This window comes from Paramisgurnus dabryanus, chromosome 22, assembly GCF_030506205.2.
Source record: "Paramisgurnus dabryanus chromosome 22, PD_genome_1.1, whole genome shotgun sequence".
Lineage (NCBI taxonomy): Eukaryota > Metazoa > Chordata > Actinopteri > Cypriniformes > Cobitidae > Paramisgurnus > Paramisgurnus dabryanus.
Window position 1 is genome coordinate 5,110,946 of NC_133358.1, and position 25,459 is coordinate 5,136,404.

Sequence of the window (25,459 nt, forward strand, 5' to 3'; positions counted from 1 at the left end):
GTAAATGGAAGACATAGTTGGAAACAGATGTTGAAAGTATCCAAGGTTCATTGGGCATGTTGTACTTGGTGGTGTGTCTAGTTGAAGCACAGAACAACTTAATCCTTTGCTCTGATTCATTCAAGTTGACAGTAAACGGGATGCACAGAACACAGGTTTCACAGGATGGTTAGGATGGTAAAGATGTTTTTTTGGTCACTACAAACAATACAACAAAAAAATCAGGCTCAAAAATAATAATAAAGGTGAAACTCATACAACATCAAACATTATGTATAAACCTACTAATTATAAATATACACCCAATCAAATTCAAGTTAAAAATACAATTGAAAACTTACATAACACATCAAGGATTCAAACACACAGGGTTGAGTGTCCATTATCAGACCCACACCTCACCAATACAAAAGAACAAAGCAAATTAGGTCTAGTACGACCTCAGCTAGAGGATTATGGGCAATGAAGTGCACTAAAATGGGGTGTTTCTCAAACACGAGGAAGTTTAGATGCTGTCCCCTATTGTACCAAAATGTGCTATGATATTTATATTATTATTTTAATTTATGTGGACTGAGGTAACTTTGGAGCACCATACACTATATACAACCCAGTATAGGTTTGTTTGTAACCCAACAGTTGAGTTTGTCCATATTTGACCCAAACCATGGGTTGAGTATTTTGCAAACATACAGTACTGTAGCAGCATGCAGGTTACTTATTTTGGGTCTGCATTGTGCTATTAAAATGAAAAGAAATGGATATTAGATATTATAATGGATTATTAAAGACCTCTTTGATTGTATGCATATATACCTCTACTATGACCCTGCAGTAATTGTAGTAAGAGCGCTATATGGTATTATGCTGTTCCCAAAATAGCCACAGATGGATCTTCTTCTCTTCCAGTATTGCACACTACCCGTTTGCCATACTTTATGTTTCCCGTGTATCTTTGTCACGTCTGTTCGTTTGAGATTTGAATGACAGCACTAATAGAATCTGTGAATTCCACAACATGAGTATAAAACTGTTGGTTGTGTGAAATCCACAGCGTCTGTGATTGACTACAGTGCTATCAATCTCTGATTCATCATTGTGTTAGTGTGCAAGACTGTGTGTATGTGTTCAAACACTCCATGACAGCGGCTCCCACTTGGCTCTTTCTCTTCGTGTTACCCAAAGACGCACACGGGGAAAAAGACGCGTTTACGTAATGGGGAATCTTCTTTGAAAATTCAGAATAAAAAGGGGGCCGCAGGGGGAGAAGAAAAATACGAGAAGAAAAAATGCAGGCAGGAAGCATTAAGATAAATCTGCCTGGACTATTATGTAAAAGTAAATAATAAATGCTTTCTTTTTGGCTCTGGCCTGTGAGTGGATTTGAAATCCTAAGGGTTTTAATATAGTGTGTGTGTGTGTGTGTGTGTATGACCGTATACCCATGTGAGATTTGTGAGTGTACGTATGATGTGTGAGGATCCAGAAACACAATGTTCTCGGGTTTGCACTCCAGAGTGCCACAGACACAGATGAGCCAAACAGCACGACAAGACCTCCCTCTGAATTTCACTGGGCAAAAGTCTTTTGGTTTTAAAGGAACAGTTTGTCCAATAATTAATAATATGGCAACTTATTGATGTTTTAAACCTGTAAGTACAACATTTTTACAAAATCAATGCGTTTCATAGAGGCAGGCCATAGATAAGCAACAATAATGTGCGTACGGTATTTGGACAACACATAAACCACATGAACACATTGTATTACACCAAATACACAAAGTAACGTAATAGGTGCTCTTTTAATCTTACATGCAGGTCCTAATATTTAAACAGAAGGAACCAAGGGAAAGTTTTAATCTTTTCTCTGCAGCTATATGACATTAGAAGACCCTGAATATTATATGGATTGATTTTATTGTGTGAAGTACTGTATATGACCTAATCAGGGGTTAAATTGGGATTTGTTATGTGGGGGGGCTCTGCGGGGAGGGGTACTTCAAGGGGTAATATGTTTAATACTGATGATAGCAAAGCCACTACTGTGTGATAAGTTTCAGCTTTAAAGCTGTGCCAGAGGTTGACCCAAAATATTTTAAAAAGAGCTTCTGAATTTTAAATGGTGCAAATCTATGAGTTTGACACCCTATATCCATTTGTTGCACATGTCATTATGCACAACTGATCAAACTTTAAAGGAAGTATAATAATTCAAGGCATAAGATGGGCTACCCCAAAAGACTAAATTAACAAGAAAAGGTACAACACACAGTACTGTATCATCAACATATCTTATAAATTGGTCAGCAGCTAAAACAATCATATAGTTAGGTTTGATTTGTGTAATCAAAATACATTATTTTATTAAACTATACAATAGTTATATCCAGTGTTAACATAATGTAATTAGATGAGTGACATACAGTCTTGTTCAAAATAATAGCAGTACAATGTGACTAACCAGAATAATCAAGGTTTTTAGTATATTTTTTATTGCTACGTGGCAAACAAGTTACCAGTAGGTTCAGTAGATTCTCAGAAAACAAATGAGACCCAGCATTCATGATATGCACGCTCTTAAGGCTGTGCAATTGGGCAAGTAGTTGAATTAGTTGAAAGGGGTGTGTTCAAAAAAATAGCAGTGTGGCATTCAATCACTGAGGTCATCAATTTTGTGAAGAAACAGGTGTGAATCAGGTGGCCCCTATTTAAGGATGAAGCCAACACTTGTTGAACATGCATTTGAAAGCTGAGGAAAATGGGTCGTTCAAGACATTGTTCAGAAGAACAGCGTACTTTGATTAAAAAGTTGAATATAGGGGAAAACCTATAAAGAGGTGCAAAAAATGATAGGCTGTTCAGCTAAAATGATCTCCAATGCCTTAAAATGGAGAGCAAAACCAGAGAGACGTGGAAGAAAACGGAAGACAACCATCAAAATGGATAGAAGAATAACTAGAATGGCAAAGGCTCAGCCAATGATCACCTCCAGGATGATCAAAGACAGTCTGGAGTTACCTGTAAGTACTGTGACAGTTAGAAGACGTCTGTGTGAAGCTAATCTATTTTCAAGAATCCCCGCAAAGTCCCTCTGTTAAAAAAGGCATGTGCAGAAGAGGTTACAATTTGCCAAAGAACACATCAACTGGCCTAAAGAGAAATGGAGGAACATTTTGTGGACTGATGAGAGTAAAATTGTTCTTTTTGGGTCCAAGGGCCACAGGCAGTTTGTGAGACGACCCCCAAACTCTGAATTCAAGCCACAGTACACAGTGAAGACAGTAAAGCATGGAGGTGCAAGCATCATGATATGGGCATGTTTCTCCTACTATGGTGTTGGGCCTATTTATCGCATACCAGGGATCATGGATCAGTTTGCATATGTTAAAATACTTGAAGAGGTCATGTTGCCCTATGCTGAAGAGGACATGCCCTTGAAATGGTTGTTTCAACAAGACAATGACCCAAAACACACTAGTAAACGGGCAAAGTCTTGGTTCCAAACCAACAAAATTAATGTTATGGAGTGGCCAGCCCAATCTCCAGACCTTAATCCAATTGAGAACTTGTGGGGTGATATCAAAAATGCTGTTTCAGAAGCAAAACCAAGAAATGTGAATGAATTGTGGAATGTTGTTAAAGAATCATGGAGTGGAATAACAGCTGAGAGGTGCCACAAGTTGGTTGACTCCATGCCACACAGATGTCAAGCAGTTTTAAAAAACTGTGGTCATACAACTAAATATTAGTTTAGTGATTCACAGGATTGCTAAATCCCAGAAAAAAAATGTTTGTACAAAATAGTTTTGAGTTTGTACAGTCAAAGGTAGACACTGCTATTTTTTTGAACACCCCCCTTTCAACTAATTGCCCAATTGCACAGCCTTAAGAGCGTGCATATCATGAATGCTGGGTCTTGTTTGTTTTCTGGGAATCTACTGAACCTACTGGTAACTTGTTTGCCAAGTAGCAATAAAAAATATACTAAAAACCTTGATTATTCTGGTTAGTCACATTGTACTGCTATTATTTTGAACAAGACTGTACATACTTTAATCCTTTACACGTTTCTAGTCTTCTATGAAGTTTTCTTGACGTGGGCACCATTACCTCTCTCTCTCTGTCTCTCTCTCTGTCTCTCTCTCTCGTCAAATGATCCTGCGTGAGAGCGCGTTCTTGAAGTTCTGAGTTTTTTCGCTTGAGTTGCATAACTTGCGCGAAGACGCATTTAAAGGGAAACGCGCGTGTTTTCGCGGCAATTGCGGCGCCCAATTCGCGTCATTTGCATCGCCCCATGCGAGGACGCGCCAGGTTGCGTCTTTGCATTGACTTTGTATGTAATCTGCTCGCGCAAATCGTTGAACTTGCGTTGGTGAGTATGCCCCATAATGAATGAAAACGCATTATTCCCTTTGCGTCAGTGCACACGCACCAGCGCAGCGAGTACACACGCACAAGCGCAGCGGGTACACTGGCAAGAGCAGAGCGCGACCTTCAGCCTATATGTGCCGGGGCTTAGCCCCGGACGGCCCCGGCCCAATTTAAACCCTGGACCTAATGCTGATGGGGAATTAGTGAGCTTTTCTGTCATGGAAACAATTTTATCAATACATTTTCTCATAGTTTCTTACATTTACATTTAGTCATTTAGCAGACGCTTTTGTCCAAAGGGACTTACAAATGAGGTAATTAATAAAAGCAATTTTAGCAACACAAGAACAGCAATACATACATAAGTGCACTGGAAATAGTCTCATAAAGTCCAACACAGTATACATAGACAAGGGTTGGTTAGTATTTTTTAAAGAAATGTACAGATAAAGAGAAAGGAAAAATAAATAAAGATAGTAAGTCCTAGGAAGTGAGGTAATGGCAGAAGAGATGGGTTTTAGCAGATTCTTAAAGACAGCTACAGAATCAGCAGATCTTGTCACGGCCGGCAGATCATTCCACAGTTGTGGAACAGCTCCTGAGAAGGTACGCGATAATCATTTTTTTCCTTTTTGAGATGGCACCACAAGAGCGCAGGGATCGAGAGGGTACATAAGGCTGTATGAGCAAGTGAAGGTAAGGGGGTGCTGACCCAGTGCTGGTTTTAAAGGCCAGGAGCAGAGCTTTAAATTTGAAACGAGCTTAGGAAGCCAGTGCAACTTGGCAAAGAGAGGAGTGACGTGCACCCTCTTTGGCTCATTGAAGACCAATCTTGCCGCTCCGTTCTGAATCATCTGAAGGGGTTTGGTTGTGCAGGCTGGAAGTCCAGCCAGTAGTGCATTGCAGTAGTCCAGCCTGGACAGGACAAGAGCTTGGACTAGGACCTGCGTGCTCATTTAGGAAAGGTCTAATATTCCTAATATTGTAGAGGATGAATCTACAAGAGCGAGCAGTGTTGGCAACATGGGCCACAAAGCTACAGCTGATCATCAATGACCACTCCCAGGTTTCTGGTTGTCCTGCATGGCCTGATGGTCGAGGAACCTATCTGAATGGAAAGGTTGTGCTGAATCTTTGGTTCAGATGATACAGTATGATAAGCAGTTCTGTCTTCGCAAGGTTAAACTGGAGATGGTGATCCTTCATCCAAAGTGAGATGTCCCTCAGGCATGCTGAGATGCAGGCAGAAACCGTGGGATCAACAGGGTGGAATGACAAGTGGAGTTGAGTGTTGTCCGCATAGCAGTGATAGGAAAAGCCATGTTTTCGAATGACAGAACCCAGGGATGTCATGTATATCGAAAAGAGCAGTGGTCCAGGCACAGAGCCTTGAGGCACCCCGGAATTGAGACTTTGGGGTTCAGATACGTAACCTCGCCAGGATACCTGATACAGGATACTTTTGATATAATTTTGTTTTTAAGTTTTTAAATAGAGATCCAGAAAAAAAAACATTTTGCGGACATGATTTTAAATTAGTTAATTTGTTAATTTAAAAGGTAAATTTTATTTTTGTGATGTACATTTGTTCCCAATAACCCCTATAACACACTTGAACTGTTTTAAGGTGCGGTCCAACCCATCAGTTTGTATTATCCACCACATGCATGGACAAGCAGGAATGTTAGTGCGATTCCCAGCACTTGGCATTGATTATTAATGGAGAGTTTGAAAACAAGAGAGAGGGAGAGATCAATTTTATATGTGCTGGCATTTGCTTGTGTAATCCTTATTTTTCCAGTAATAACGCTGAGAAGGAAACAGGCAGTCTAATGGTTTTCACCAGAACTGCTGACAAGCTTTAGGGGTCTGTAGACCTTTTATTGAATGTGCATGATATTCTCTGCATTAATGGTAAACATAACTTTATAGTACTTCTATAGCTTATGCTCGAATATAAATGCAACATTTCAGGACCAGACAGAAAAATAAGATCTACACTGTGACTGCGACCTGTGTCACTCACAGGCACTTGTAGTATAAATTGAAGCAAAGATTATAGTTAGAGTGTTTCAGTTTTGACTCCCAATGATGTGTTGCTTGTGTCTGACCACTAGTTGTTTACGATGACCAAACAGTTCCATCATTCATGCTGACACACCAACATAATCTTATGGCAATTGTATGCATGTTTTTTATGAGTTGACTAATCTGCACGAATTTGTGCCACCAAATTTCGAAAGTGAAGCTGTTTGCACTGATATGCCAGACAGATGTTTTTTGACTTGTCTGTCTAGTACCAAGTAGCCTACCTATTATTTGCGGAAGTACCTTTTGCTTCTTACGTATACTATATCAATCTTAAAGTTATAGTAGCTAAATCAGAGGGTTTAGTAGAGATGATGGAAAATGATCATGAGAAAAGTAAATTATGATTGTTTTTGATGCAAGAGTCCTTGACTGATGTTATAAACGATGGGCAACCTTCAGTTGCCCTGTCAGGTTCTCTGTTGGGAAACCAATACAAAGTAATTTAAACTGCAATTCATCGACTGGCCGCTTGAGGCTGGCTCCAGAAGTGAGTCAATTCCCATAGACCCCTATGTTAAAAAGCCCAACTTAGCAGTAGAAAATAATACGTTTACAGCCTGTGTTTTTGTTCTATATAGCTAATTTTGCCCTTCATGACAACTGTGAGTTTTTTTGTAACTTCTCTGTTTAAATTATATTATAATTATATAAAGTTCTGCATAATTAAGGGGGTGGCCACTTGAGTGACGGGGTAAACTGCCACTCCTATCAGCAGAGTCGAGCTAGGCGGGCGTAGATTCAGCAGGCCGGCCACCTCAACTTCACTCACGTCCTGGGTCTTTACCCATTTTTGATTATCCGTGAGTGATGAGTGGTGACGCGTGGTCAAGATGGCGACGATAGGCACCGCCAACTATTTGGCTTCAAAAAAGATCTTCACAAACCTATGGTTGATGTCATAGACAACAAGTTCATATTTTTACAGTCTGTGGTTATAAATAAATAAAAAGATCAATATGACACTACTGCCGTTTTTCTAGAACATGTCGTACAGTTTAGATGCAGGCGTGAATATGCAGTAATATAAGTGAGTGCTGACAGTGCATGAATGTGAGTCTACAGCTTGTTTCTCTCATGGATAAAGTTGTGTTCTCTCCCTATAGAGCAGACATGCGTCAGTTGCCCCTCTGCATCTCTCATTCATTATAAGTTAGAGTAATAGAGTATATCTGGGAAGAAGGGCTCTCTCATCATTAAGGTCCTCTCATCACTAATATTTGGAGGGGATAGATGTGCTCCAGGCAAACTGTGAAAATGTCAGGCCTGTCTCTCTCCCCCTCTTAGTTTTTTTCATTTCATGTCCTGACATTCAGCTAAACCCCAACATGTCAAGAGTGCAGATTTTGGAGCATTTTTAAACTGTTGTTTTTGTGAAATGGTATTTTGTTAGGTGTTAGCTTGTATTCTACATGGTGAGCTCTATATATACAATATTATTTTATTTATATATATATATATATATATATATATATATATATATATATATATATATATATATATTATTTGGTAATATACAGGACAGTAAGCGTAGCCAACATCATTAATATTGCAATGATTTAATGATCTTTTTATATGAACATTGTGCTTATAAAAACTATGATCTAATTATGAGAGTGCATTATTTAATAATAGCATATATAAATAAGCAATCACAAATCATTTTAAACAGTTCAGTTGTTGTCAGGACCCCTGTGTGATCGATTGCACTTTTGTTTGTTTACCTTTTGTATCCCATGTGTGCACTCTCACTCTCTCCTCCCCTCTTGTTATCCCTGATTGTTTTCTCCAGCTGTTTTGTGTTTGTTCCCCTCTATTTAAGGCCCGGATGTCTTGTGTTCCGTGCGCGTTTGTTGTACACTTCCGGGTGTTCGCTGCCATAGGTTGCCCGACTCTCGTTGGTATTTGTTAGTCCTGTTTTGTTCATTTTTCTCCTGTTTGTCCCCAGGACTCGGTTAAGACTTGTGTGAAGCCCTCGGTTCACGTCTCCTCTCTCTCTCTCTTGGATATTTGTGTCTTTCTAGTGGATTACTCCTCCCTGGATTCTCTCACCCGCTGTCTGCGTGTCTCGCCACCGTTGCTGTCTACATCACGCTCTCTCGATACAGTGTTATCCAGTGAACTTTTGTCTTTTTCTCTGCTCTGCTCTGCTCATCGGTGTGTCTTGCCTTTAGACTGGATCTGGTGGAGCATTCACTGGTACTAAGAGTTACTATCTGCGTTTCCCGCGGAGTTCGTCTTCTACAGTTTAACCCTGAGACCCGTGGTGGGCGTGGCTACACCTGACATCGGAGGAGTTCGTTTTTTACACTTTAACCCTGAGACCCGTGGTAGGCGTGGCTACACCTGACATCGGAGGAGTTCATCTTCTACAGATTAACCCTGAGACCCGTGGTGGGCGTGGCTACACCTGACATCCGAGGAGTTCATCTTTAACAGTTTAACCCTGAGACCCGTAGTGGCCGTGGCTACACCTGACTTCCGAGGACCAATCTGTCTCCTTTTGAGGTCTCCATTGGTTATCAGCCTCCCCTATTCCCATCACAAGAGCCCGATGCGGCGGTCCCATCTGCTCTAGCTTTCGTCCGGAGGTCCAAATGCACTTGGAGGAGAGCAAGAACACTTTTGTTACAATGCTCCAGACGGACCAAAGCTGCGGCTGACCGTCACCGGCGACCTCCGCCTCGTTATATCTGTGGACAAAAGGTTTGGCTTTCTTCCAAGGATCTGCCTCTCCACGAGTCATCTCGTAAGCTGGCTCCGCGATTCCTGGGGCCATTCAGTATTGTCAATGTAGTTAATCCGGTGACAGTTAAGCTCAAATTGCCTCTCTCTCTTGGTCGGGTCCACCCTGTTTTTTTGTCTGCCAAAGAGATTGCTCAGATTCTGATCAACCATGTTTTTAGGTTACATGGTCTTCCCACAGACGTGGTTTCAGATAGGGGTCCTCAGTTCATCTCGCGGTTCTGGCAGGAGTTTTGTAGACAGATTGGCGCTACCGCCAGCTTGTCAGCTGGTTATCATCCGCAGACCAACGGCCAATGTGAACGGGCTTATCAGGATCTCGGTCGTACGCTCCGCTGTCTGTCGTCTCGTTATCCTAACTCTTGGTGCCAACAGCTCCCCTGGGTCGAGTATTCTCATAATTCATTCCCCGTTTCCTCAACCAATCTGTCTCCTTTTGAGGCCTCCATTGGTTATCAGCCTCCCCTATTCCCATCACAAGAGCCCGATGCGGTGGTCCCATCTGCTCTAGCTTTCGTCCGGAGGTGCAAACGCACTTGGAGGAGAGCTAGAACACTTTTGTTACAATGCTCCAGACAGACCAAAGCTGCGGCTGACCGTCACCGGCCACCTTCGCCTCGTTATATCTGTGGACAAAAGGTTTGGCTTTCTTCCAAGGATCTGCCTCTAAGCGAGTCATCTCGCAAGCTTGCTCCGCGATTCCTGGGGCCATTCAGTATTGTCAAGGTGGTTAATCCGGTGACAGTTAAGCTCAAATTGCCTCTCTCTCTTGGTCGGGTTCACCCTGTTTTCCATGTATCCAAGGTTAAACCTGTGATTTTTGCTCCCATTAATTCCCCCGTCTCTACCCCCATCCCCCCGCCCCATTTCTAGTGGATGGTACTCCTGCTTGCTCGGTCAGGAAGTTGCTAGTCGTTCGCCGTAGGGGTAGAGGTTTTCAGTATCTTGTGGACTGGAAGGGATACGGTCCGGAGGAGAGGTGTTGGGTACCGGCTCGGGACATTCTGGACCCCGGTTTGATCGAGGACCTTCGCCGATGACAGGGTAGGTCCCTCCCTGGCCCGTCCAGTGCCGGCCATGGGGGGGGTACTGTCAGGACCCCTGTGTGATCGATTGCACTTTTGTTTGTTTACCTTTTGTATCCCATGTGTGCACTCTCACTCTCTCCTCCCCTCTTGTCAACATGATCTCACAAAGTTCCGTGGGATAGTCACGGAATTTTGTGCTAATTTTTCCGTGGCATTCTCACGGATCTCCGCATTTTTCCGTGGCCCTGCTACGGACTGTCTTTTTCCGTGGCATTCTCACGGATTGGTTACTCAACTGCTTTTTCCTATTTTCAAACCATTTTCGCTTCGGTTTAGGGTTAGATTTGGTGTTTGCATTAGTATGTCACTTTAACTATTGGTTTATATAATTTTTTTCTGATTTATTCTTTTATATTTTCTAAACTTTAAACAATTGTCGCCTGGCGTTGGGGTTAGAGTTGGGTTTGGGTAGGGATGTCATTTCATGTAAATCTAACCCTAAACCCAAGCGAAAATGGTAAGAAAATAGGACAAAACAGTTGAGTAACCAATCCGTGAGAATGCCACGGAAAAAGACAGTCCGTAGCAGGGCCACGGAAAAATGCGGAGATCCGTGAGAATGCCACGGAAAAATGAGCACAAAATTCCGTGACTATGCCACGGAAATTCGTGAGATCAGGTTGCTCTTGTTATCCCTGATTGTTTTCTCCAGCTGTTTTGTGTTTGTTCTCCTCTATTTAAGGTCCGGATGTCTTGTGTTCCGTGCACTTCCGGGTCTTCGCTGCCATAGGTTGCCCGACTCTCGTTGGTATTTGTTAGTCCTGTTTTGTTAATTTTTCTCCTGTTTGTCCCCAGGACTCGGTTAAGACTTGTGCGAAGCCCTCGGTTTGCATCTCCTCTCTCTGTCTTGGATATTTGTGTCTCTCTAGTGGATTACTCCTCCGTGGATTCTCTCACCTGCTGTCTGCGTGTCTCGCCACCGTTGCTGTCTACATCACGCTCTCCCGGTTATCCTGTTGGCTTTTTCTCTGCTTTGCTCATCGGTGTGTCTTGCCTTTAGACTGGATCCGGTGGAGCATTCACTGGTACTAAGAATTACTATCTGCGTTTCCCGCTGGAGTTCGTCTTCTACAGTTTAACCCTGAGACCCGTGGTGGGTGTGGCTACACCTGACATCGGAGGAGTTCGTTTTCTACAGTTTAACCCTGAGACCCGTGCTGGGCGTGGCTACACCTGACATCCGAGGAGTTCATCTTCTACAGTTTAACCCTGAGACCAGTAGTGGGCGTGGCTACACCTGACTTCCGAGGAGTTCGTTTTCTACCGTTTACCCCTAAGACCCTTTGTGGGATTTTTGCTGCTGTCTTCTGTCCGCTACCTCTTTTCTAAATAAATCTTCTATTTGCATCAGATTCCTCTGTGTCGTTCCTAACAGTTGTTTGCTTCTAGTACTTTTTGCTGTGACTTGTGTGGGTTATCTTAGTCATTGCATGGCAAATTTTTTCTTTTAAAAAATATTTTAGTTGAACCAAACTTCTAAATTTAAATATAAATCTCATTTGGCAGATGCTTTAATTAAAAAAAGTCTATACATTTTTATCAGTATTTGTGTTACAAGATAATCAAACCAATGACCTTTGCATTGCTAACCCAACACTCTGTTAAGAATGCCTTAGGATGAGTGCTAATAATTTTCACAGACACAGCCAGGAATTTTCTAATAAAACTGGAAATAAACAATCTTGCATTGAAAGAGGGTCCTGGGGTGGGCTTCTTCAACATGGGCCAGCTAAGCAGTCACCAAAAATACCCTAGCAATGCACTAAACTCACTCAGAACTACTTAGTGACCACATAGCAACACCCTAGCAACCACCTATAATAGACTAGCAATGCACTAAACTATATTCAAATTTGTTAAAAGCCTGGAAATATCCAGATATACTCAAAGTTATTGCCAAACTTAAATCTGTTTTTTTCTCAACCTGGTTACCGCCCCACTTCTCACCCGTCTCTCACCACGGCAACTGCATTTTGTTTGTGTTCTTGAAGCCCTCTAAGGAATCAGCCTCGTGTGTTTTGTAACACTCTGGTGCGATGAGACTTTGCTCCTCTAGCATGCGAAATACGGTCTCGCCTCACCGATCCGGGCAACGTTGACTTCCTCCGTCTCCTCTTCACTTTTCCCTCGTGAGTTATGCCACGTCCCTCAGAACTACTGAGCCAAAATAAGCACGTGCCTGCATCTTTTTCCTCTGCTGTGGGACGATGGTTAATGCTTCTTCTAATCGGATTAACACGAACGGTCCCGTAAGGGGGGGTCACGGCACATCTGCAACACACTGATAATTACGCAGCCTCATATGTTTGTTCTTCGTCTTTGATGTTTTGCATGTGGCCCTGATGTCAGCACACACGCATACACACACTTACACTAAGGTCAGGTTACTTTAATGCTGATTGATTTGGGGATGTTGTACGTTCAGATCAACTTTCACTCAGTCATCAGTTTGAATCCATTATGGAAAGGGTTCATTTTGGCTGAGTTGCAGTTACTTATGATGGGTATGTTTGAAATAAAAGGATCACCATACTACTAAGTTCTGTCATATATGATACAATACCTGAATCACATAATACGTTTGCCAAAATGTGCAATGTACAGCATGTACACCTTTCAGTTCCAGTATAAAAAATAATGGAAAGTAGGGGAAGTGACTTTGCTTTTCGCAAATGTTGTTCCAAAGGCAGCTTTGAAACACGAAATAGAAACAAAGAAAACACAGAAAAGCAAAAAAACAACAAAAACATTTCATTTTTTAAATATAGTTTAAGATTAAGTATTTAAAGTTACATGGAGTTATTAAAAATGTATTTCTTATTTAACTAATGTAATAAGTGTTATGCTATGTTTCCTTATAATGTTTGAAGAGGATAGGGCCTAGAACTGATCCCTGTGGCACGCCATATTTAACCCGAGAATAGCATGACTTTTCCTCATTTACATAAACAAAGTGATAGCAGTCTGGTTAATAGGACCTAAACCAGGCTAACACCTCACGAATAATGCCAAGACAAGTTTCTAGTCATTCTAATCTAGTAGAAGTTTATGATCTTTTGTGTCAAAGGCTGCACTAAGGTCAAGTAATATGAGGAGCTAGATTGCACTGCAATCATATGCTATAAATAAGTCACACCATTAGAAGAGTTTCTGCAGCATATTTTGAGCTATATTGTAAGCAAAAATGCTAAATCCAAATATATCACATGTTATCAGGTGTATTTATTATATGTGTGATTAGAGAAAAGCAATATGGAGTTGTGATTTTTGTTTTTTGTGCTAATGGTTTTTCACTGAGACAGTTCTTTAATACCGACAAAACTTCTCTTTGAGGGTTTTTGCCTGCTGATAGTGTGCTTTGCTTTGTACTACAGTAAGCACAGTAAAACTGTCTTATGTCTTAAATCATCTCAAATTAAGCAGCTATATCTGCTACAGACATCAATATGCATGCTTAAATTACACTTTAAAAGCTCCATGAACTGCATTTTTTAAACTTTTTCTAATGTTCTCTGAGGTCCACTTATAATGAATACATTTAACAACATGGTTAGTGACCTTTCAGTGTAATAAAACTATTTTGTTGCTTGAGTAATCCTGTGTTTTGCATCTTGTCTCATACTACATGCACAAATTGGTTCATGCACAAAGACTGATGTGCTTTTTGCAGCAATACTGAAAATGCATTGCATAATTTTATTGTGTTACAAATTGTTTGCCATTTTAAGTACAACAGATCTTTCAACAGCTATGTCAGTTTAGCTGGAGCGAATATTATGCTGACAGTGAATTAATCATGCTATTTACTCTGCATTTTATATTTATGAGGAGATGTGGAGTGTTAGTCTTGCATGGTTTGACACTGTCTGATTTTGCTGGAAGCGTGCAGTACTCCCAGTTCTAATTAAGAGCTGGCCGACTGGATCTTCCCCTGATAAATGTACCACAATCCTGCCAAACACACACAAACATACTCTGGATCTTAAAAGTAAAATTTCCAGAATTATGTCCACTCATGAGACTCTGGTCATTGGTCATGAAAATACTGTTTAATTCTGCATAAAAGTGCTCCTCCCTTACAATGGCTGCCAATTTGAGATCACATGACCAAATATCATTCAGTTTAACTCTCTAACCCCCATTATGAGACACGCACAGTGACATTTATTGTAACTTTGAAAACCAAAAGAAATAGAGACATTAACCTGCTTATGTCTTTGGTTTGCTTTCTTCCTTTTTCGGGTCAATTTCCTTTTTATTTGTTCTTTTGGTTGTTACAATACTTTTATATGTCCTTTAATTTTCTCGGTTCTCTGTGGTTTATGATTGATAAAATATCAGCTGGTACAGTACACTGCTTTGTGGTGAAACAAATGTTTCTTTAGCTGTTGGTAAGAAGAGATTTGCATTTTGTTTCGTTTTTCTTTAAGCACAAATAGCCTCCATATACAAGCATACACATCACATCTAAGCAAACACACACAAACACAGTAAGAAATTACACACAGCCCTGCTGAGCTTTGAACATTTTTACATTTTGAAGAAGAAAGAGCTTAAAGTGCTTTGGATTAAAAGTGCAAACACAGAAAGAAAACACAAAACAAAAAAATGTAGGCAAGCTTTTGTGGGAAGATTTTTCCTTAATGTAAATTCTTTGATTCTTTCCCCAAAAAGTGTAAAATAATAGTTTTGCAGTTTTGTTTGGTAATGCTATAAATGAAAGATTAACATTTTAAAAAGACAGATAAGAAATAATGTACAAATGTGTAATTATTTATGTTGTTATTTGTTCTGTACTTAGTTATGACAGATTAATCAGTGATGGGGCAATTCATCTCAGAATCAGTATTTTTCATAATCAATCTAATAATAGAGCTTTGTGAGAAATGAGCAGACTGCTGTTATGAGATTACACACATAGTGTAGCACCACATTTCTGTGTACACATAGAGAGGAGGGGGGCAGCAGCACAGCTGTGAGATTCCGCTTCAATTACAGTTCTCTCTCTCTCTCTCTCTCTCTCTCTCTCTCTCTCTCTCTCTCTCCCTCTCTCTCTCTCTCTCTCTCAAAACAAAAGCCCACATGGGAGCAAAACATACATGAAACACGAAATACTAACAGATGACTTAGACTAAACTTGACAACGGTACAAACACTATGCAAGATAACACATGAGTGATACAAAACGAACATGCACAGGACTGAGAACACGAGGGCATTAAATCTGAAAAACTAAACAGGATAACAAGGAGAAAACAGGTGAGGGTAATTAACTAATGATTAAATTATGAACTAGGCAAACAGGGAGGCGGAGACAGAGACGAGACACCAGGGGCACATGACCCAATATACAAGGCCATGAGCCTCCACATAGAACATGAGGCTGTCAGAACCCTGCCATCATAATAAAACATAAATATAAAACAAGACTCTATGGCAGGATCCTGACAGTACCCCCCCAAGGAGCGGCTACCAGACGAGACAAGAACCACAAAAAAATAGGACAAGACTAGATAATAAACTCAAACATGATAAATAATAATAGTGAGTCCAGGGGAAAACACAAGATAAAGCAATGTTAAACTAAACTAGACAAACAAGGCACTAGACAGTCCACGGGGGTGCAGGACGTGGGGGCAGCTGTGTCTTCGGCTGCCCGGGACGTGGGCGCAGCTGTGTCTTTGGCTGCGCAGGACGTGGGTGCAGCTGTGGCTTCAGCTGCGCGGGACGGGTCGACTGCGCGGGCTCCGGCTGCACAGGCTGCGCTGGCTCCGGCTGCACAGGCTGCGCTGGCTCCGGCTGCGCTGGCTCCTGCCTTACCTCTGCCAACAGGACATCCATTGCCCTGGCTTCCCGGCTCGTGAGGGTAAACAAGACGGCCACCCTCTGACATGGATCGATCCACGTGAGGACCTCCATCATCCGCTGGGCTCAGTTGTGGCAAGATCGTAATGAGAGGATTTCTGGAGAGATGAACCCAAATTCAGGCAATGTAGAGGGTGAACAAAAAATACTTTCATTAACACTGACAAAACAAAAGCCCACATGGGAGCAAAACATACATGAAACACGAAGTACTAACAGACGACTTAGACTAAACTTGACAACGGTACAAACACTATACAAGATAACACATAAGTGATACAAAACGAACGTGCTCAGGACTGAAAACACGAGGGCATTAAATATGAAAAATTTAACAGGATAACTGTCAGGATCCTGCCATAGAATCTTGTTTTATATTTATGTTTTATTATGATGGCAGGGTTCTGACAGCCTTATGTTCTATGTGGAGGCTCATGGCCTTGTATATTGGGTCATGTGCCTCTGGTGTCTCGTCTCTTGTCTCCGCCTCCCTGTTCTTCCAGTTTATCATTTAATCATTAGTTCATTACCCTAACCTGTTTTCCCTTTGTTATTGTCAAGATTCTGCCAGATCCTTGTTTGTATTTAGATCTAGTTCAGCATGGCAGGGTTCCGACAGTACAATGTTTTATGTGGGAGATGCGTGGTTTTAGTATTGGGTTATTCTGACCACACATTTCCCGAATCTCGTCACTTTTTCTTCGATCCCTTACATGTAATGATTTACAGGTGTATGTAATTTATTTAATCTCTAATTAAGAGTCCTTGTGTTTGTCGTCCAGTGTGGGTTCGTCATTGTTACTCTTTTCGTCAAAGTGTTTACCATTGAGTTTTGCAATGAATATCTTGTGTTCCAGTTAATGTTTAGTGTTTTGTTTAAGTGATAGTGTTTAGTGTTGTCTTGTTAGATTATTGTTTGCCCTGTTCTGTTTGTCCCCTCGTGGGTTTTGTTTTCCTGTTTTTTACCTAGTTTTGTTAATAAAGTCTAGTGTTGTCCACGAAGTCCACGCTTGGGTTCTTCCGCATCCCGAATCCTGACAGTACGAACCCGCCAAAACAGAACCCAGCGGACTATGGCCGAGGATCCAGTTTGGTGGAATGCCCTTACCGCTGAGTCACGTTCCGGTTTTGGGTTTTTTCCACCACAGAAGGGACTTGACCTGCAGAGCTATGCCCAGAAGGTCCTGGACAGAAGGGTTTGTTTTTCGTATGGACCGTATGGTTAACAGGTACCTCCTTGCCGGTCTCGATAACCCTCCTCCTGTCTCGGAACGAGCGGCTCTCATTTCTCTGCCGTTTTGGGAAATGGTGGACCATCTCGACCCGCAGCAACGACCCCGGGATAATGAGTCGGCAGTCGGCCCTCAGCTATCAGTGCTTAGGGGTCTCATCACGGGGTCAGTAAGGCTGATGAATTCGGTTCCCGCCTCTCCGACCCCGGGGGCCTCTCTTACATCTGCCTCACCCACGCCTACTCCAGTTTTCTCCTCTGCACCTTCCGCACCCAGGAACAGGAAGAAGAATAGGAGGAAAGAAGTGGTGGCGTCTCAGTACAATGTTTTATGTGGGAGATGCGTAGTTTTAGTATTTGGTTATTCTGACCACGCATTTCCAGGTTCTTGTCACTTTTTCCGCGATCCCTTACATGTAATGATTTACAGGTGTATGTAATTTATTTTCTCCCTATTTAAGAGTCCTTGTGTTTGTCGTCCAGTGCGGGTTTGTTATTGTTACTCTGTTCGTCAAAGTGTTAATCAGTGAGTTTTGCAATGAATATCTTGTGTTCCAGTTAATGTTTAGTGTTTTTTTTAAGTGATAGTGTTTAGTGTTGTCTTGTTAGATTATTGTTTGCCCTGTTCTGTTTGCCCCTTCGTGGGTTTTATTTTCCTGTTTTTTACCTAGTTTTGTTAATAAAGTCTAGTTTTGTCTATCCACGTCCATGCTTGGGTTCTTCCGCATTCCGAATCCTGACACTCTCTATCTCTAGCTGTCTTTTTAAGACTAGTAAAATCCAGGATTTTGATTGACTTCTATTATTATAAATTAATGCATGATCTTTTATTGTTTGAGTCAATTTGGTGCATAAATGGAATCCTTTGTGAGATGTTTGAAGAAGAGTTGTGTTTTTTTTCCTTTTTGTATAGATGATTTCTTTGCCCTTTCTGAATTAGGTGATGTGTTGTAGTGGTGGTTTTTGAAAAATCAAAAATCTCTCTCTCTCTCTCTCTCTCTCTCTCTCTCTCTCTCTCTCTCTCTCTCCTAATAGGTTTAGTGAGGTTTGAATAGATTCATGAGCATGAGGGGGTTTACTTTTTTGTTAGACTTAAAGATCTTATAATGTTTTCCTTCTAAATGTAATATTACACACACAATAAAAATATACAAAACTGCTTGTGCAGATACATACAGTAGCTACCTCTTTCACAACTAATAAAACAATAACTGTGATTTCACACCACCACAGACGAGAGCGTCAATAAAAACTTCCGCCCAAACGCTGGCGCGACCAATTCAACCACGTCAATCATAACGACACGCCATGTTTCTATAGCATCAAATTACTAGCTAAAATGAAACTTACCACAATAATTAACACTTGAACATATATCAGCGTGATAACTACTTGAAAGGACCAAAACCATCTTTCGGAAATTTTTAATGGAAGTGTAAATATTTTTTTATTTAGAGCAGAGTCCCATTCGTTTGAATGGAGAGGGCGGGGTTTATGACTTGTACTGCAGCCAGCCACCAGGGGGCGATCAAAGAGCCAGAGGCTTCACTTTTCAAGGCTTATGAGACACACCCGGGTGGTACCCTCAAAGGTTCAGTTTTGTACCTTTTATGGGTATACAACACATTGAAATATTGTACCTTTTGGGGTACAATATTATACCTTAAGGACCTATTTTGTACTTTTAAAGGTACAGTTAAATGTTTTGTACCACTAACATTTATTTGGTACAAAATTGGTCCTTAAAAGGTACACAATAGGTCCTTAAGGTATAATATTGTACCCCAAAAGGTACAATATTTCAATGTGTTGTATAGCCAAAAAGGTACAAAACTGAACCTTTGAGGGTACCACCCCAGTGACAGAAAAGGCAAAATTTTAAACCTTTTTTTCAGAGAGTGTGCCCTACCAACAACGCTATAGAAAAGGTGTAGTGGACGCTCTGATGCTTGAATGCATTCTCCAATGCAGGGTTCACACCAGACACGGTAGACGGGGCAAGCGCGAGTGATTTACATGTTAAGTCAATGCAAATACGCGATTAGGTTTCCACGTTAACCAATCAGGACCTTGCTGTAGTAGTGATGTGATAACAGGAAGCAAGCGGAGTGGCGGAGTCTCAGTGGAGTCGCAGAGGCCCCTCCCATGACGTGAATTTCGACGTGAATGTCTCGAATGACTAGAATTTAATGTGGGGCTTTCACTCGCGAATGAAGTGAGTGAACTCAAATGTTTTTGCCGCCTCTACCGCGGCTGGTGGGAATGCACCAGAATGACTAGAATTTCATGCGCGAATGAAGCAAGTAAATTCAAATGTTCAAGCGTCCATAACGCGTTTTTGCCGCCTTTACCGCGGTTAGTTTGAATGCACCATTAAACTCCTTTTAAGTGGAGGTTTCTGCCTTCCGATTGGTTGCCGCAAAACGTTTCCACCTTCTGATTGGTGTCATAGCTCATTACCATAAAGTTGAGCTGATTTCAACACTCCTCGACGCTCACACCGCACATGACGCGTTGCGCCGCTGCTCGACGGAGCTTGCTGCCAGCTCATATTGAAAATGAATGCCTTCCCGCCACTTTGTCGCTTTTACCGGTGGCGGTGTGAAAGCACAGTAAAGCATCCACTGATCCAAAAACAGTAAAACTCTGAATCGGATCTCTTACAAAAGTCCTTTACAAAAAGACAATTATTTCATCTTTTTGGTATTTTTTTTGCATTTTGGAAGAAACCTTTCCATATTTAAGTTTTTGTAGTTTTTGTTGAAAGCAGATGGTCTATTCTTTCATCTGATATATTGTATGTTTATATATTTATAGAAGAACATTTTATGGAAGGCATTAAACTTTTGTAAAAATCACAAAAAAATGGCTGGCAACTTAAAAAAAAAAACGCTGACAGGGAAAGAGTTAAATATCCAATTAATCTGTCAATTAATAAAATAACTGTACAGTATGTTCAGTTCTTTTGCTTGTCAAAATAAACGATTGATTTTCCCAGAACCGACAAATAAAGTTCAAATATTCAGTTATTAAAGCAATGCATGTTTAATTTGAGGTCCTGTTTGTTTTCCAGGTTGTGATTCTGTATTTCCATCCGAGTGTTTTCCGCTGTATCCTGCTGAGATGGGTTCGTCTGCTCGGATTTGCCACAGTCTACGGAACGGTCACCCTCAAACTCTACAGGTTACATTTATTAAATTACTAAAGATGACTCATTCTGGAGGACAAGGTTATTTTTGGTCACGGTGTTAACAGTAATAGATTATTTAGATTCATAATCATAATTCTACAAATTGCTAGGATGAGATATTGAGGTGAGTGACTCATATGACATATGCGAATGACACACAATGATAGTTTCAGTATTGTTGCCTAACAGATACATCCACTAGACAGACCAACTCACACAGTAATGCGCAAACACATGCTGGGTGACTCATGATCCATGATGTTATTAAATGTCACAACTTGCTCTTTCCTAATATGGCCATGAGGTGGTACCCACTGAGATCTTTGCCATTTTAGAAAAACAAAGAAGATAGAGAGGTGGCAGGTAACATTGGTTATAGTGCAAGAAGGCCAAAGGCTGAGCCTGATATATATTTTCTGCAAGATTTCATGTTGGAGCTTTATGTGCTACACCAAAATTACAATTATTGACTGAAATGAAACATACTGGACACATTGGGATGCCACTTTGGGGGATAGGGACATAATGACCATATCGTACATTCATTAAAATGTTTATTTAAATTTTTGCATGAACATTCACAGCATTTACATGTCTATCACAATATAAAGTTTTTTTTAACATAAGAGCATTTTTATCAGGCTTTTATCTTATGTTTAGGTTCAGTCATTTCACTTAAATGGCAATGAAAATGTAATTAGTTAGTAATTAACTTTTTTGAATGTGATCCACTGTTGTTTTATATTCATCTTCTGTGCACTTTGAGGACTTGAAAGATCTGGAAAAAAATCTGCCAACAAAATGGTATTTTTAAATGATCTGAGGTGGGAATTAAATGGATTTAAACTATTTGATGTATAATAGATACAAAGAGCTTCAGTTCATATCATTATCTCTTTATTGGCAGATGTGGCATTAAGCGGCTTTTGCATCTGAGCTCCTCATACTGTATGCTTTTGTAGACTTCAGTGCATTTGATGTCAATCTGGCATTTGTCCCTGAGGACCTCATCATGTGACTTACTGAAAATACATTGTAAAGGCCAACTGTTTTCTAGGAAAATATCACTATCATCAACATTTATATCAAATCCAATAAAGCATGTCAACTGTGCCACATAACTGAATAAGTGACCTATTATGCTGCGTTTACACCAGACGCGGTAGAGGCGTCAAGCGCGAGTGATTTCATTGTTAAATCAATGTGAAGACGCGCAATGTAAAGGGGCGAATTAGGTGTTTAGCATAGTAGATGCGATTCCGCCTCGTTCGCGCGAATTGAGCATCTGGCGTGGTACTTGGGAATGGTGCGTTTTGTGCATTTTGCATTTGATGCGAATTTGTGGCTGACGCCCGAGTTGAAAAATTTTTACTTTGGCGGATTTTCGCGCCGCGTTAACCAATCAGGAGCCTGCCTGGAGTCACTCATTTAACATGAAGGAACGCTTGATATTGTCCGTGAGCAGTCACCCGGAGCTATACGACACAAGTTCTTATTTCTATAGAGACAGGAATAAAAAGGACCTCGCTTGGAAGAGTGTCAGTGAGGACATTGGGCAACCTGGTAAGTTGTAAATACACATTTCACTTTTGAGTCACGTGACGTTTGTCTACTTGCTGCATTCCCGCCGTTTTTTTTTTACTATTTTCCCCCATAGTAAGGTGGACAAATACAAACCGGTAACTCTTTCGATAAATGCACAATTAACATCAACCATCTTGCAAACAGACAACCGCACAGCACTTGCCCCTCCCACAAGAAGCGTTTTTTGCCTCTGACGCGCGTCAAATGCTTGCTTTTTCCGCACTTCTACTTCGCTCTAGACACGCGAATGCATTCAAACTGTTCAAGCGGCAAACTAGGCGCGATTTTGACGCCTCAAGTGCGGCTGGTGTAAACGCAGCATTACGATAAAGGTTTCCATTGAACATTTTCTAAAAGAATATAATTTAATCATTTTCAGGTCACCAAAAATCTGCAAATGGGGTTTTATGCTTATATTTGATAGAGAGTTCAGTCAGAATTAATTCAGACTGTAATTCAATAATGGTTCAACTTAAGATGCAGGTCAGCATATCTGCAGTGGCAGTTTAATGCACTTCTTATTACTGATATTATGGCTACATCCCCTTGTAGCCTTCCAGAATCAACTTCTCCTGATTGAGTTGCTGTGATATCCTTTTAAGCACTGCTAAACTTTGTATTATCTCTAATTTCCCATTAAAGTAAGCATCCTACAAAGTGTCAGAGCTGTGTGCTCTACGGTTACTTCATCAGGGGTAAAGTACGCTTTAAAAAAGATTCACAGCATCCTTAAACTACATAGAGAAATGCTTACTTTAAATCGTTGTGGGTAAACAAATAACTGAAGGCACTTAGGCCGAAATGGTCGCAGTGTATTACGTTTTATTGAATAGTTTAGACAACAAAAGCAACAAACGTGAACTGGCTGCTTGGTGGGCTATGAGGGTTTGGCATCCAGAAAAGAGAAACAGAAAATGTTTCAGTCTGCTGCTATTTAAAGAAATGGTTCACCTATAAATGAAAAAAAAAAAGATTTACTTTCATTATTTAGATATTGTTTTGAATAAATTAAGTGTTTCTGTTGTACAAAATCATACATGTCTGAAAGTGTGTAAATGATGGTGATATGTTAAAGGGTGGGGTACATGATCTCTGAAAGCCAATGTTGACATTTGAAATCACTTTAAACAAACACACCCCTACCCCAACAGAATCTGGACCTTCTTTTGATAGATCCGCACCGCACATACACAACCCAGGCAATGATGTTAGTTAGTAGACATGCCACTTACTGCCCCTTACTGCCACTACAAGTGTGTTTTGGTACTCGGCCCGACTCCCTTTTCCAAAGTGTTTTTCAAAAATCATGCATCCCGCCTTTAACTGTCTCTTTAATAGCAAAAAATGGGCTTGAGGATCTGATGTCTGCTGGTAATGTCAAAAAGATCTAATGATTGGTAATTGAAGCAACAGAGATGAATGGCCACACTGCTGATTTGGACAGAAATGGGATGCGGTTCAATGGGGTGAAAGTAAACACATTGCCCAGATCGATGTTTTATTTTTTCGAAGCTCATTACAGGGGTGTAAATGATGTTTTGTCAATGTGACATAAAGAGAGCGGGTGATAATGAGGATGTCTCGTATTCATCATCCAGAAAGTTCATTCGATGAGACAGACTTAGATAAAATAAGCAGGACACTACTAATAAAGATATTATTTTTATGTCTAATGATCCTGCAGTCAACATGAAATCAAAATGCATAAATATACAAATTCTGTTGTAAATTATTCATCACTGCATGTTTTGCTAATTATTTGCTAATATGAACCCTTACACCGCACCCTACTTTTCCTGGTCAGATCTCCTATTTTGTAAAAGCATAACATTAATACATTAAAATACTAAATTACAAACATCAGTTCCAGTATGGAGGTGATAACAATAAAATGGCTGTTGTCATTGTTCTTCAGGGTCCTGAAGGTGTTCCTCTCACGTACAGCCCAGCGGATACCTTACATGACCAGCTGGAGAGTGTTACGTCTGCTGTGCGTCATCCTACTCATTGTATTATGGTTTGCGATAGCCTGGACCTCCGCTGTGTGTCAGAACCCGAACAGACATCTCGCTCTCATCACTGTGGGCTTTACCACTGATGCTCTGCAGTTCAGCATGTGTCTGCTGGACCGCTGGGACTACATGATAGCTGTGGGTGAGTACGTAAGCACGTAAGTCATTACTTGCCACGTAAAGTCATTTTTTGTGATTTACATAAAAAAAACTATAACGTATAGAACATTTTTTGAAAATATAACTTTGATATTTTTTATATTGACTGAGTAAATTTATATCGAAGATTGAAATAATTGCCAACTCGGGGTTTGAAATCAAACTTTGATGCACCAAATCTCATAATTAGATTATAAGACTTTAGCCTGGATTTCACAGTCACATATACAGTATACAACACGAGTCGAGAAATCCTTCTTTGGTATTAAATAAACATAAAAAGTTCATGAAAAAATGAGGGAACAGTAAACTGGGTTACAGATGAAATAGGGTCTAGCTAAATTGGGACCTAATGTTGGATTGTATTTGTTGATGAACTTCTATTGACCATACCTCAAATACCACAGTTTTCAGTAAAATTATGGTAATTTTTTAATTAATCTAAGACCATTTATGAAATGATCATACGTGTGATTCAGAGAAAATTAGCGTACTCACCAAAAAAACGTGTTTCCAGATGTGCGGTTTATAAATCACAAATGATCTTGAAATTGTGCGCAGCTGAATGCTCTTAGAACTCCGCCTTGTAAACGCCCCCAATTTAATTCATTAGCATATAAATATTAAATTATCAAAGGCCAAATTCTCTGACTGCTACAATGGCGAGTGGTAAGAAAACATATTTGTTGTCGTTTGCTTAAGTTTTTAGTATTTTTAAATTCAAACATGGAAACTTTATTGACATCACTCGATTAATTATTAGTGGACCTTTTAATTCACAGGTTTCATTTAAATATAGTTTTTACACGTAAACGTAATATTTGTGTCTTTAAAGTTTTGTTTCAGTTTGCCCCTGTGTAAAAATAAGATATTTTTGACTTTAATTTTCAAAGATCGTATCCTAAACTGTCGGAATATATTCCATATGGATTCATTTGCCATTTAACATTAAAATCGATGCATGGGAATAATTTATATTAATTTTTGAAATACCCATCACTCTTAAATGTCGCATGTCCCTTATTGTACATTGAGGCTTTACAATGTAGTTCCTTTCACATCGTTTTAATCATTGAATTCCATCAGTTTTACTTTCATTCAATAAAGCACATGTTCTGTAACAT

The 25,459-nt window shown here is 40.4% G+C and overlaps 1 protein-coding gene across 3 annotated transcripts in view; it reads left to right on the plus strand.

Annotated features, from left to right (window-relative positions):
* The window catches only part of gpr158a (G protein-coupled receptor 158a), a 130,224-nt gene that overhangs the window by 75,124 nt on the left and 29,641 nt on the right, over positions 1-25,459 (plus strand). For all 3 annotated transcript variants that reach the window (XM_065294640.2, XM_065294641.2, XM_065294642.2), the window contains exons 6-7: positions 20,464-20,573; positions 24,080-24,318. In XM_065294640.2, the coding sequence (XP_065150712.2) occupies positions 20,464-20,573; positions 24,080-24,318 (349 nt within the window). The remainder of the gene's footprint in view (positions 1-20,463; positions 20,574-24,079; positions 24,319-25,459) is intronic.